This window comes from Pongo abelii, chromosome 3 (assembly GCF_028885655.2).
Source record: "Pongo abelii isolate AG06213 chromosome 3, NHGRI_mPonAbe1-v2.0_pri, whole genome shotgun sequence".
NCBI lineage: Eukaryota > Metazoa > Chordata > Mammalia > Primates > Hominidae > Pongo > Pongo abelii.
In genome coordinates this window covers 168,102,493-168,117,082 of record NC_071988.2, presented here as the reverse complement: position 1 = coordinate 168,117,082, position 14,590 = coordinate 168,102,493, and the positions used below count along the sequence as shown (strand labels likewise).

At 36.7% G+C, this 14,590-nt stretch overlaps 1 protein-coding gene across 8 annotated transcripts in view; it reads left to right on the top strand.

Moving 5' to 3' along the window:
- Positions 1-14,590, top strand: part of SLC10A7 (solute carrier family 10 member 7) — a 271,510-nt gene that overhangs the window by 219,514 nt on the left and 37,406 nt on the right. For 6 of the 8 annotated variants that reach the window (XR_008524796.2, XR_008524795.2, XM_054554550.2 and 3 more), the window contains 3 exons: positions 602-685; positions 11,294-11,459; positions 12,406-12,457. Coding sequence is in view for 4 of the 8 variants with exons in the window: in XM_054554550.2 (XP_054410525.1) it covers positions 602-685; positions 11,294-11,459; positions 12,406-12,457 (302 nt within the window). In the remaining 4 variants the exon portion in view is untranslated. Of the gene's footprint in view, positions 1-601; positions 686-11,293; positions 11,460-12,405; positions 12,458-14,590 lie in introns of those variants that run through there. The other 2 variants (XR_008524797.2, XM_054554554.2) reach the window with 2 other exon arrangements.

Here is a 14,590-nt window from a genome sequence, read left to right as displayed (position 1 = left end):
GAAGAAAAATAGGAATTATGAACAGTGTTAAAGCGTACAAATTTAGGAGAGCTATACTGAAATTTTAAGTTGAAAAATAAGTTATGTTTCAGGATTTCCCATTTGCTAGATGTTGTGTAAGAAAAAATTCTACGGGATCTGAGATTCATTATATTTGTTTTGAAGGAGTCAGAAAGTTAGAAACTATTTCATTTACATAAATAAAAATGTTATCTTGATAAAGGAATGAGACATTTATTTTAGAGATCTACAGACAGGTGAAATAGAAATCACATAAACTGTAATTGTTGATGAAATATCATGCCATATGATTATAGGCTGTATGAACACAGAATGACTTTACTAAAATAATAAGCAATTTAGGTTGATTGCAACTCAATATTTTTCTCAATCTTAGTCTCCCAATAAAAATTATATTTTAAAATACTTAACAGTTTTTTGTGTTGAATTTAGAAAATTAGAGGTAACTTCACTTATTCTTTGTAGATAGCTACCAAATTTTTGGTGCACCTGAGAAAATCTATTTATTGCATTATTCATAAACACTATTGCTTGATAACTGATTCGAAGTAATTCTAACTCCTATTTTCTTGTTTTACAGCTTGGTTCATCTTCTTCTGTGCCTTTCACATCTATTTTTTCTCAGCTTTTTATGACTGTTGTGGTTCCTCTCATCATTGGACAGGTAAGGCCTCCAATTCTATCTGATCTTTTCTTTATTGATCAAATTGTGAAATCTTACATAATGTCAGAGCAGTTGAGAGAAAGCATATTCAGAGGGAGGAGATAAATGAAAATATGAGACTAAAAACAAAAGTTTCATCAATCACAGTATTCTCATCTTTTTATTTTTTAAATTAATACCAGTCTGCTTTGCAGTTAGCTGTATGTAGGCACCCCTGGTAGCTATATATAGGGACTTCTACAAAGAGTCTTGATTTTTTTAAATTTATTATCTCCTCTTTGTAGCTGTGTAGTTACCTTGAAAATATCTAGCAAGTCTTTACCTTATTCTGCAACTTTTGATAAGGTCTCCGTGTTTATGACTGTTGTTGGGAACAAGCATCTGTCTTTGGTTGGCGTCTTTGTAGACTCCTCCAACAGCAGTTATGTTTGTGACCATGTAATTGATAAACAATTTAATCCTATTATCTCTTAAAGTTTATCTTAGAATATTTAGGGTTTACTTTGTCATTCTTATTCAGTTGGAGTAATAGGAATTCTATTTTAACTTCTTATAACAAGTTAGTAGTAAGCATATAAGCATACAAATTTTAAAACAAGTGGATTTTTTTTGTTTTCTGTAAAATCATAGGATGCCACAGTATTGGAGTATAGAATTTAATGCACAACTAAAGTGAACAAGTCTTAGGAAAGCAGTACATTAAGAGCAACTAGATTCTAGACTTATTTCTGCCTTTTATTTGCAGTGTTACTATGGACAAGTTATTTAATCTCCCTAGCTCCAGGTTCATAATTTATTAAATATTATGATAATAATATCTATCATCAAGGGTTGTTGTAAAGATTAACTGAAATATGCATGCCTGTAAAGTTCTTGTCATAGAACCTAACACAGGTAAGTGCTCTGTAGCTTCTATCATCATAATCATTATTACCAAATTCCCTGCAAATACTAAACAGGAAACAAGTCTTTGAAATATTGAATATAAAAAATGTATGCATAGGCTGGGCTCGGTGGCTCACGCCTATAATCCCAGCACTTTGCAAAGCTGAGATGGGCAGGTCACCTGAGGTCAGGAGTTCGTGACCAGCCTGGGCAATGTGAGGAAACCCTGTTTCTATTAAAAATACAAAAAAATTAGCTGGGTATGGTGGTGGGTGCCTGTGGTCCCAGCTTCTCAGGAGGTTGATGCAAGAGAATCGCTTGAACCTGGGAGGTGGAGGTTGCAGTGAGTCAAGATTCTACCACTGCACTCCAGCCTTGGTGACAGAGCAAGACTCTGTCCCCCCCCAAAAAAAAAAAAAAAAAAAAAGAAGAAGAAGAAATGTATGCATAGATGTGTAATATTTACATGCTGTCTTAGGTCAGGTTCTCTGGGCAACAGACTCAAAGACAGAGGTTTTTATGCAGGAAGTTTACTAGGGAGTACCCTTGGGATCAATAGAGTGAATAAAGTAGGATGGAGATGATGCAGTCCCAGCAAAGGTCTCAGTAGATCCCATGGGGAACTCTGGAGCTGGAATGACCCCTCAGAGTTGTCCTGCCTTAAGGCAAGAGCACCTGGTCTTTATACTCTTAAATTGAGCAGTCATTAGATACTGGCTTCCCTCCTACCCTCCAGGAGGGCTGTGACCTTGGGTGAGTCTGCTCTCTTAGGCTGAGGGCAAGTCCCAAAGAGGAACTCCACTGACATATTTTACTCACCCAACACTCCCTGCAGCTGTGGGTATAAGCACCTCATTCCTGAAGAGAAGGATCTGGGTGGTGCCCCACAGCATCCACAACACATGTACTAATTTTTTTTTTAATTTTATACTTAGAAAAGGGACTAAATTTAGCATAAAAGGGGAGATTTAAAAGCACTTTAAAAACAGCATTTAATTAAATATAAAATGATACTTAAAAAATACTTCTCCCACAGTGCTGATCACATAACAAAGATTCTGAATAAATGTTACATCCCTGCCTACCTCTCTGACCTCTGCCACATTTCCCACTTCCAGCCTCGCTGGTTTTCTCAGGTCCTGCTCTTTCTTTCTGTTTAGAGTGTCTTTCTGCCTACCCTCCCACCTCAACTTTTTTCTCATTTGACTCTTTAATGAAGCCTTCTTTGAACCATATAGCTGATATATATTTCCCTGATTATTCTTCATTGCAACACCTTGTTTGATTTCTTTCTTGACCTTTCTCACAAAATTTACTTATGTTTAGTTTGCTTGTTAACAATTTGTCTCTGCCATTCGACTATCAGCTTCTTGAGTACCGGAGCCATATTTGTTTTATCATTACATTCCCAGACCATAGGTACCCAATAAATATGTGCTGAAAGAGTGAATGAAAGAATGAATGAGCCAGAGTTCTATGATCCGTAAGGGATATGCTTTGTTGTATAGAGGCATGACTGAATCTACCTGTACTTCTCATCTCCACACAGTTTAAGCTGTGGATTATATTAGTTTAAATTCATACTTATTTTCTTTGTTCTGAAAATAATTCCATCTAATAATTTAAGGCTCATGCATTCTTCTCATAGTAGATCTTAGAAATTTCCCTATTAATAATAAATGCTTGGCTTAAAACATACAAACAAAAAATCTGCATGTAGATTACTTAATTTTGTATGTATAGGGTTATATAATGTATGTAATTTAAAAACATTTATCCTGAGGGAATAATGAATTGTTAGATGGCTCATTCTTCATGTACTCAGTAGTAAATAGTAAAGTATTCAGTAAATTATAAAGTAATAATGGTAGTCAAAAGGTAGTATAGGTAGCTTTTTTTTTTCTTAAGTGTTCTAGATACCACAGTTCTTTGATGGCCCTTTTCGAGGAGAAACCTATATGCTTGCATCTACCTGTCCCTCCTCTTGTATTCTGGTCTTAGGAATTAACAGTCACCACCCTGTCTCCACATCTAGAAACCACCAATTAGCCTTGCCTCCTCCCTCTCCTTATAGCCATACTCCTTTACATCCAGGCAGTCACTTCATCCTACCATTTCTGCCTCAGAAATATTTCACACCTGGCCCCTGCAGCCCCAGTCACACTGCTGGAGAGGATGACACACCTTCATCATCTCTTGTCTAAATTATTGCACGTCCTAAACCTGTCTCTCTGCTGTGAGTCTCTTCCAATTCCCATGTAATGTCTTTACTGCCTCCAGAGTAGTCCTAAAACACAAATCAATTCATATTATTCCTCTCCTTAAAAACTTGCTCGTGCCTCCCTGTTGCCAATTCCTTGCATGGCCCCAAAGCCCTTCACAGTCTGGCCCAACCTGCTTCTCCAGTGCCACCTCCCACCACTTCTCTCCTTAGGGCTCTGCTTTTCCCATGCTGCATACTCATCATCCTTCACCTGACCATGGCCCTTCGCTGCTCTATGCCTTTGACTGTATTGCCAGCAAACTCCTACTCATTGTTGAAGACTTGTTACAGAGGTGCCCTCTAATGTGACGCCTGCCTGCTCTGACCTAGACTGGCCTTGATTAAATTCCGCGTCTCCCATAGTACTTGATTCATAAATTTATCAGGAAATAATATAATTTATTGATGAGCTTCCTAAAAGCAGAGACTATGTCTTCTTAATTTTCCTACCTCCTTGCTTATAGTAACTCTCAGTACATATGCATGTACTTAATCTGTTATTTCATCCTAAGTGGTGGTCTCCATAGGTTACTACTTATAGGTATACTTAATAACATATTCAAGAGTAGGGTGTAAGATGTATAAAAAGATTGACTGAAGAGAATTTTGAATTTATCTTCAGGGAGCCCCCAGCGGTAATTTTCCCTAGGTTGCCATTTGTTCAGGATAATATTTTTAGTCTGTATATAGCAGGTATTCAATAACAATGACTTACTTCTTTCCTAGTCATCACCTGAAAAACATATCTGAAAAAAAAGTATATCTTTTCTAAGGATACCAGTTCAAGAAAAAAATAAATATTTCAAAATTTTATGTTAAAGAAAAGCCATATTTCTAACACCTCCTTTGACTTTAGTATTTGGATGAACTGTGCTGTAATTGGCCCACAGGTACATTAACATGAACGATAGAGCCACACATCTGAGTAGATGTTACTATATAAGTGCTGATGCATGATCCTCAGGTCCTCCAGTACCTTGGAGAAGGGGGAGCATTTCACAGGCAGAGGTGCCCAGGGCAGGCAGTGCCACCTCAGCCACCTCCTCCTATAATCACCGCCTCACAGGGTCGTCTCTGCCTGCAGTGGTATAGATGGTGTGGTACACAACAATGCTGTATTTCAAAGAAGTGTGCTCACCTTATAGGCATCATAGGTTTGAATATTTATTATTAAAATTGTTCTGGCAGGAGGAAACAAAGTATATTAAAGAAGGGATTTTTCTAATACACACAAAAGTGCTATGGGGCTATAGCAGGCCTGTTGGACCTTGATGATCAATTTCAGGCAGCCCACTTCATAGCCACCATACCTGTCCTCACCTACTAAGCTCACATACTCTATTCAGTAATTCTTCAGTCTCACCAAGACCCCAGATTAACTGACCTTTCAGTCACCATCCTCATGAATTTACTTCCCTTCTTACCCAGGTCTGATTCCTTAGTCTAACATTATAATCCCTCCTTGACAATTATTCTCAACTCCTTCACCCTTTCTCCCTTTGATGTACTTGCTCAAAAAGCCCCAACCCTGGTTAAAGCCAACTCTGCCTACTCCACGCATGCAATGGAGCTGCTCAGATTCCATGGCCTGTCATTCACCTCACTCCCTGGCAGAGCTCTCAGCTTCTTCACCTCTCCGTTTTACCTGCTTCACAAAGGCCCAATCCCGCTTCTACTGGAGCAGCTGAGCTTTGCTTCTCAGAGAGCAATACATATTGGTCTCATCTTCTGTTGAATTTATGACCCCACATTTAATGTGTCATCTAACACCTCCCAGAATCCCTACCCTACTTCCTTATAGTGTTTCTTTTTCTACTCTTCAAAGGGATTGTTACCTTATCCTCTATCTTCAAGTCCCTTTTACCTCCCCAACACTCTCCCACTTGCCCATTGCCCTCATGTCTCACTGACTTTGCTTCTGTTTCTCAAACATGCCAGTCTTGTTCCTGCCTTAGAATCTTTGCACTGGCTGTTCCTTCTGCATGAAACACCTTCCCACCTTTCACATCCTCAGAAAGACCTTCCCCACCCTCTCCTTGGGTGGCTACCCAGTAGCAACTCAGTCACTATCATATCATTTAGTTTAAACTTCGGCTTAGTATGTGTCATTATTTTGCCTCTTGTTTATTTGTTGTTTTGCTTTTTATTCCTGTTTTGCTTTTTATTCCTCTCTTAAACTAGAATGTAAGCAGCATGAGAGCAGGGACCTTGTCTACCTAGTTTAATCTACTGACTCACCTCAACTGTGTGATGTAATCTTTGAGGACCCTGTTAGCAGTACACATATGTGCTAGTTCAGAGGAATCAGGTGTACTGCATGGCAGGCTACTTACACAACTGTAACTAGGAGTGCCAAATTATGAAAATAAACACTTGTATGGATTGTTATGTGCGTCTTTTAAAATGAGGTATTATCATTACTGGTTCAATAGAAAATGGGAACTAGAGGGAGAAGAAAAAGACCAGGAAGTATGAGCTGAATATATTTTTCTTAATCTTTTATTGGTGATAAAAGTTTGTCATTCAACTTGTGATTTATATTTCTGAGAGTGAATTTTATTTTTCTGTTTCCCCAGACAGTACTTCTTTTTGGTTTAAATCATTATTGACTGACTCTGATTTGATGGGAGGTGTAGTTTGGTCTTTCTCACTGCTTGGCTGCACGCACAGCTCCTAGGCCTCACTTTCCTCATTTGTAGAACAAAGCGTGTTGTATCTTCTACCCTGAAGGTGCTACGACTCTGTGAGATAAGATTAGTCTTTCCATAGATGGTTAGGAGATTGTTCCTTCTGTCAATATAGAAAGAAAGAAAATTTGTGCCATCATAGCATTTTCTCTTCTTTTCCAACAAACCTTTTCAATACATCTAAGTGCTTGTGACAAATACCTATTTTGTGCATTATATTTAAGAGTGGTATACAAATAAACAATGAAACAGAAATTCTACCACTTTTTATTTTCCGTCACCTTGAATATTTTTAAAGCAGCACACTAAAACCTACTTTTTACCCTATAAATTAATAATAAAAAAGCATATCTATACATTGTCATTCATGCATTCTCTGGTCTTTCCATTAGTGATTTGTTTCAGTTTGAGATGGGCCTTTCATATTAGTCTTCCATTAAAGTTGAAGTTAGTGTTATTAATACTAGTAGAGTTTTACACTTATAACATTATATTAGATATGAACAATCTTCATTGCTTCACCTGAAAATGCTTTGAGAGAAAAGTAACAGTGAGGTGTACTGATAAACAGTGATAGAAGCATCATCAAACTGAGACTTGGAAATAAGGATAGTGATCATGTACCAGGGACAGGCCCGGTCTCTAAAGCATTTTATATTTATTTAATTACTTAATCCTCAAGACAACTACTGTTATATCACAGACGAGGCACACGGAAAGTAAGGAATTTGCCCAACATCACAAAGTAAGGATTGGAGCCAGGACTCAAAGTTAGGCGCACTGTAGCTCCAGAGTCTGTACCCTGAGCCCCTGTGCCATGGTTCCCTCAGGAAATAGGGGTCGTAGTCCTACTCAGCCACCTCCCTAGCTTTTCAACATTTTATGCAAGTTGACTTGACTCTCTGTGCCTCTGTTTCCAATTGTAAACTCAGCAGAATAATAATGTGTGACCTTTCTCATGAGAATGAAATGAATTAATAGAGGGGAAGAATTTTCAAAGAGGGAAGTAGATAATAAGTGTTCATTGTGCCCATTTATTATTATTGTTTATACTTTTTTGCCAAGTGTTTTATTTTGAATCTACTCAATATTTAATAAAAATAAAGTGTTACAGAAATTGGATTTGATTTCATATCTCTGACTATATATTAAAACAGGATATTAATGAAGAAACAAAACTTTATGAAACTATATGGATTTAGTGCAATAGAGGATAAAATTGAAGAAACAAACTGAAACCACCTTGAAGAGAAATGTCTTAAAATTCAGACTTAACATGAAGCATTATCTGTCATATATCCTTATTCAAAAATCAATTTATGAATAGGGTAAAGACAGAATAGAAACAAAAAGCAAGGAAATACTTTAACAAAATACTAAGAAAACTAAGATGATGGGTATTATACTTTATATCTATCTCAGTGAATCGACCTTCTACACCTAAGACATGTCATTTTTACAGGTTTCCAACTTGGAAGTCATGCAGGAATTGATATGTGGCTCCATTTATTAGAAGCACAGAGAGTCAAATTTAAGTTTTCCTTTACCCTTTCCTGCTATTTAATTTAGAATAAAGAAAATCAAAGTTTTGAAGGTGAGACAACAAAATAAAAAAGCTTCTATGGAAGATTTTTTTCCTTCTCTCTTCACAGGGAAAAGTAAACAGGTTAATGAGGATTTGTCACTTAATTTTGAACGCCTACATTTCTCTGAGGTCTGAGGGCAAATTAATTAGTATAGATTCTGAAGGAAGATAGAACTGGCCACCTCACCAGAATGCCTTTTCCCACCTCATCTTGGATTTTCTTTTTTCCCAAGAGAGAATTCTGAGGCATCTATATCAGGTTGTGATGATCTAGCTCAAGCAAAGTGTTGTTTCCTATAAGGTTATTAAAGATTTCTATAAGGCAAAGAAGTTTGGAGAATTTTAAAATGACATGAATTCTTGACAAATACAGAATGATTGCATCAAAAGTGTAAGTGGCTAAACTAAGAGAAGATAAAGTTTCCTGGAGTTTATATCCAAAGCATATCTTTGAGGCATGTCAACACTACTTCACCCAGTTTTTGTTTATGAAACATTTTAACGCCTTTCTAGCTACATAGTGCAAAAGCAGCTGCTTTGTGAATTTAATTTTAGAGGAAGATGGAAAAGCTCTATGCAACCTGGCAAGATATAAAAGGGTTTACTTAGAAAATGTAGACAAATATCACAATAAGACTAGAAATGGTGAAAGACAATCTGCTTTCCCCTAGGGTTACTGTTTTACTTGTATATCTGTCCATTCCCAACTTTCCAGTTCTTTTCTTTATTGAGATTAGGTATCCACCATCAATTTATTGGAGTGTTTAGAAGAAAGACATTTTGGCTAGAAGGATTGTGGACCTGGGAGACCCTGTTTCTTGCCATATTGAGGGAGTCCTATTCTACTATGAGACTCTTAAGTACTTTGCAATGAAGAAAGAGATTATTAGGTTAACTCGATCAAATTACAGTTGGCCCTTTGTATTTGTGGGTTCTGCATCTGTGGATTCAACCACCTGCAGATTAAAAAAATTGGGAAAAAACAATAAATAATGATGCAATAAAAATAATACAAAATTTTAAAAGTCCAGTGTAAAACCTACTACAGTATAATACATGTGTAAATAGTTGTATTAGGCATTATAAGTAATCTAGAGATGATTTAAAGTATACAGGAGGGTGTTTGTAGGTTATATGCAAACACTACACATTTTTATCAGGGGTTTGAGCATCAGTGGATTTGGTATTCACAGAAGTCCTAGAATCAATCCTCTGTGGATACCAAGGGACATCTCTATTGCTCATACAGTTGATTAATTATTACAGATTTGTCTTGGGTTTTAAAATGGTTTTCACTTACAAGTTGCACCTCATTCATATTTATTTATTTTGTTGGAGGGCAATGCTGGTAGGAGAGGAAGACACTTATTTTTGGAATTGGGATCATACATTCTATAACCTATTGCAGAGAGAGAACTTTTGTGGTGTTTTTAACCATTGTGTATTAAAACAAGATTGAAGGGCAGCAACAATTTCAATAATTTCATGTAATTTCCATTTATTTTATTTCCTGAAGGAGTTGAATTATATTAAATTTGGGCAGCTACCAGTTTTGTACCACCAAACACAATAGATTATGAAATGACCCTTTAAATGAAGTCCCTCTGTAGCCTTCCAATGACCAGCTACCCACCAGCCCTAGTGACGTATCTGATCATGGAGACATCTAGGTACCCATGATACCTATAGCACTATTATCCAAAATTTGTATTCTAATATGTCAGTCCGTAATGCTGTGTGACAGAACTGCTCTTATTTTTCTGTACATCACGTGTTTTAAATTTAAAGAAAGAAATGAATGCTAGATAAATTACTATGGTTGGGGATCACTTCTACACTCCCCCCACCTTCCCAAAATAAACCCCATAATATTTTATAAATCCAGATGCGGCTTTAATTGCAAGATCTACTTTTTTAAAGAAAATTAATTACAATTTTTTAAAATATCTAACACACTTTCCGTTTATTCCCACCCCACCTAAGCTTCAGGATTTTGTACCTGTACCTGGTACCAGCTGGTCAGCTTTCTGCCAAGACTGCCTTTAATACACTGTCAGTTCACTTCATGAGTCCTTGAGAACAGTTGAAGTTGATCCAACAGCCAGTTGTTCAAAGATTCTATTGAGAGTAGTTTATTTTATTCTTGAGCATCTGCAAAGATATGCTCCATTGCGAATTAAGCCTTTTTAGTGACAGAGTACATGATGACAGAACCCCATCAGCCTTATCAGGATAAGTTCCCTGACCTCATTATTGCTAATGGATCCATGGTAATTCAGCCTGTTGTGAATTCTCATGTTCAATTATGCAGGATAACGAGTGACTCAAAACTTAATATGTCTCAGCTATCATCCCTATGATAGGACTTGTACAGCTTCTTTCAAAAGTGAAACAATGTTTTAAGTAGAGTGGTTCACTTTTATGTCCAAACAGGAGTTATCACTAATATTCAGATGACCTGATTTTAAAATAAGACAGAATTGCTCTATAACTTTATATTTCACTGATCCTTTTGTAGGAGAGTTAGGACAGGTTTATTCATTTTTAAATGTTAATTCTGGAATTCTAAAAGTATGCAAATGGCATTTGTCTTTGGATTCACAAAAACTCTAGATATTCAGAGTTTGAATTATTTAAACTCCCACAACACATGCACTTTTGCTTTTCAAGCATGAGTTATAATTTAATTAAAAACTTCTGGTGCATTGCTAGCATTTTAAATATTAATATGTTCCATGGATCACTTTCGATTATCTACCGTCTTGAAATTCTTGAAGATGTCAGATTTTTAAGATTCCCAAAGTTGCACTTGGAATTGTCTGTTGAGGCAAAGGGGACTGTGATAATTACACACATCCATTAGGATCAGCAGAGGAGATAAACTTTGGGGAGGCTTAATGGGCATGTCTCAGTGACAGCTAGCAAAGAGCATTTGGCATGATTAAGGATGGATTTGAATGCAGTTGAAAATATACTCTCATTATGGACACCCAGTGGAAGTTGCACTGCAAATGTTAAATTCCCCAGAAGAAGAGTAGTGTGGCAGGGAAGCTTTGAAATCCACTGTGGCCATCAACCAAATTATTCTCTTTCCTTTATGTCTTTCTCCTGTCAGAATCACTTTGTGATGCCCATTTCAACTCCCTACATCTCTGAAAAGAGGCAACCTGTTGATCTCTGTATTTCAGATTGTCCGAAGATATATCAAGGATTGGCTTGAGAGAAAGAAGCCTCCTTTTGGTGCTATCAGCAGCAGTGTACTCCTCATGATCATCTACACAACATTCTGTGACACGTTCTCTAACCCAAATATTGACCTGGATAAATTCAGCCTTGTTCTCATACTGTTCATAAGTAAGTTGGAAAATGGGATAGCCTGGCTATGCCTCAGTGTCCTCAATAGCAACACGTAGCACTGTGTGTTCCCTAAATTCATGTCTAGTGTTAATTTGACTAGAAATGAATGCTTAATTTTATTTTACATTTACTCAGTGGCTTCATTCTGTTCTTTTAAAATACATTGGCTTTAGACTTACATCGTAATTTCCTTTGTTTTTGAGTCTGCTGCCTCATTTTCTGATTTACAGTAGTTGATGTCAGATGAGAGAAGCCTTAATTCCTGTCAGATGCAAATGTTAGATTGAGCACTGTGTCACCAATTTAGTTTATTATAACTTTAAACTGATCTTGCCCCTTATTGTGATTTAAAAACAGGATTTATAATATATGATACTATTATTTCTAAGTATAATAACTTGGCTGCATTGGTTAAAATATGAATATTTACATCATATTTTCTAATAAAATTTACCCAAAGTAATATCATTTCATTTTGAGAAGCAGCAGACTATAAAATGCAGGAAACTGCTAAAGCTCAAAAAGCAACCTTTTGTTCTATTTATCCTGTTATCCCAAAGACAACTGTTACTAATGTTGTAATATCAAAGAATCTTTTGTTATTCTAAAGTATATTGTATGCTACTGCATTTGTGATATTTGCTAGAAATATTCATAGAATAAACCAGCTCTTTCTAAATTGACCAAATTAAATAACCAAATCTTAAAAAGGCTTTAGGTTTTCCCTCAATAACAAAGACTGTTTCTGGGGATATCATCAATAAGAACAGACTGATTCCTACTAATTTAAATGATTCTTTCAATTTAGCAAGCCATGCTTGTTTGGTTTGTTTGTTTTTCTTTTTTAGTTCCTATAAGTTTTAGATAAAACAAGTATACCAATAAGTATGCTACAAATACTGCTTTTAGAGTGCTAATTTAGATTCAATCTTTTTTTCTTCAGTATTTTCTATCCAGCTGAGTTTTATGCTTTTAACTTTCATCTTTTCAACAAGGTAAGTGATTTGGTATCTCTTGTTATTAGTTTTCTAAATGAGGAATCATGCTGTCTACTTGGCTACTATGCCACTACACACTTTTATATTTTTTTCTTCTTTTACATATGTTTTTCTCCCGTCTCCCTGACCATTCTGCCTCCCTTCTGCCACTTTCAAATTGTAGACATAACAAAGGGTCTTTCCTTGGCCTTATCTTGTCTATCCACATCGAGTGCTTAGGCAGGCCCTTCCATTCTACTGGCTTGAGCTGTTAGCTTCATACTGATGATTTTCAGGTGCAAACCATCCATTGCAATGTTTTTCCTGAGTTTGAACGCTATTTTTCATTTACCATTTGGATATCTTTACTTGACTGTCTTAACAAGACCTTAGACTCAAGATATTCAAAATGGAGTCATGTTTTTCCCAAAAACTGCTTCTTTCTCTTATTTCTTTCCTTATTTTTAGTGAACCACCATCCTCAAAGTTACTCAAGCTGGAATCCTTCACATCATTTTTTTTTTAATCTCCCAATCCTACTTCTGTAATATTTTTTCTGCTCCAAAAGCCACTTCCTTAATTCAGGCTCTTGTTGCCTCTTTCTCTCTAGGCTATTTCAATGGATATCTTACTGATAATTCCATTTCTACACCCAGCTTTTATTATGTATTTCATAGTGCTTCCAATGACTAGAATTCTGATAATGGCTCTCTGGTTCAGATATCTTTAATGGTTATCCAGTGCCTGTAGAATGAAGTTTATTTTGGGGGACAAGGTCCTCTAGTCTATTTTCCAGTATCATGAACCACTACTAGTATTCATGCTGTCTAAGCTTTAGGTTGATGTAAAATCTTTGCTGCTCCCTGGAAAGACCTCATGCTTTCTCATTTCTGTCCCTTGCTTAGGCAGTCCCCATATCCAAATTAGTCTCCATGTCCTGGTTCCTCCTTCCTGTTCTTAAAAGCTTACTTCAAATGCAAATTTTTCCACCTTTATTATACATTACAAATATTACTTGAACTTTTGGTTAGAGAAAGTTACCATAGGGAATGCCACAAATAAGAGGTGATTTCAATCTTGCACTGATAACCCAAGTGTCCTCTGGGTAGTACAGTAAGCCAACCTGTATTCAGTTCAAAGAAGAAGGAAGCACTTCCCAAGAGAGTATAGAGCAAGGATTCATGGAAATGATGGGGCTTGACCTGAGCCATACAGAATGGCTAACTGTTCAGCAGTTAGAGATGCCAAGAGGGAGTTCTTGGTGGGAGAAGAAGCAATAATGCAAATGTGGACACATACAAAAATCAAGATATGGTGAGACAATAGGAGTAGAGGAAGATTAGAAATAGTAATAGTAACTGGAAAGGTAGGCTTGAGTCAGATTGCAAAGCCCATGAACACCAGGCGATAGCAATGAGTGACCACAACGGAAAGAGCCTATGCTGTTTATAAGGCTTGAAAAAGCATCAGAGCAGTGGATGGTGCAGGCTATCACATTAGGCACTTGGCTCTCACAGCACTTGGTATAGCACTAGGCTGATTGTAAACAGTCAATAAAAACTTATTGATTGATGTAATTTGAAGCATTTTCCCAAGCTAGGGATTGTGATTTATGAAGTAAGAGTAAAGCCTGGAGCCATTAAGTCACAGAGAAAATGTGACTTAATTGGGTAAGTCTGAAAGCAGGAGCTATTTTAAAGTTCTTTTTGTAAATGGCTTGTTATGTCACCTTAGAAAAGACATTTGCCTTTCAATGGCAGTTTGTTTGCTTGTCCTTGCGGCAAAAGTGATCATCAGAACCACTCCTCCTATTGGATGAGGTAGGATGCAGATATCCTGTTAGTGACTAAAAATTTTCTTGGAAAATAGAACATAGAGCAGCCACTACTGGAACTGCTAAAGGAGGCATGGGTGGCAGAAGTGTGACACCTAGTTGAACTGAAATTAAGAATTTACGGCACGGAGTAGACTGGACTTTCATAAGGATCTGTAATTTTAAAATCCTTCTTTTCTTGCTTATTCTGCATTCACTGAGGTTCTGTTTTGTTTTGTTTTGGTTTTGTTTTGTTTTGTTTTGTTTTGTTTTGGTTTGGTTTGGTTTGGTTTGGTTTAGAGACAGGAGCTTGCTCTGTCACCCAGGCTGGAATGCAG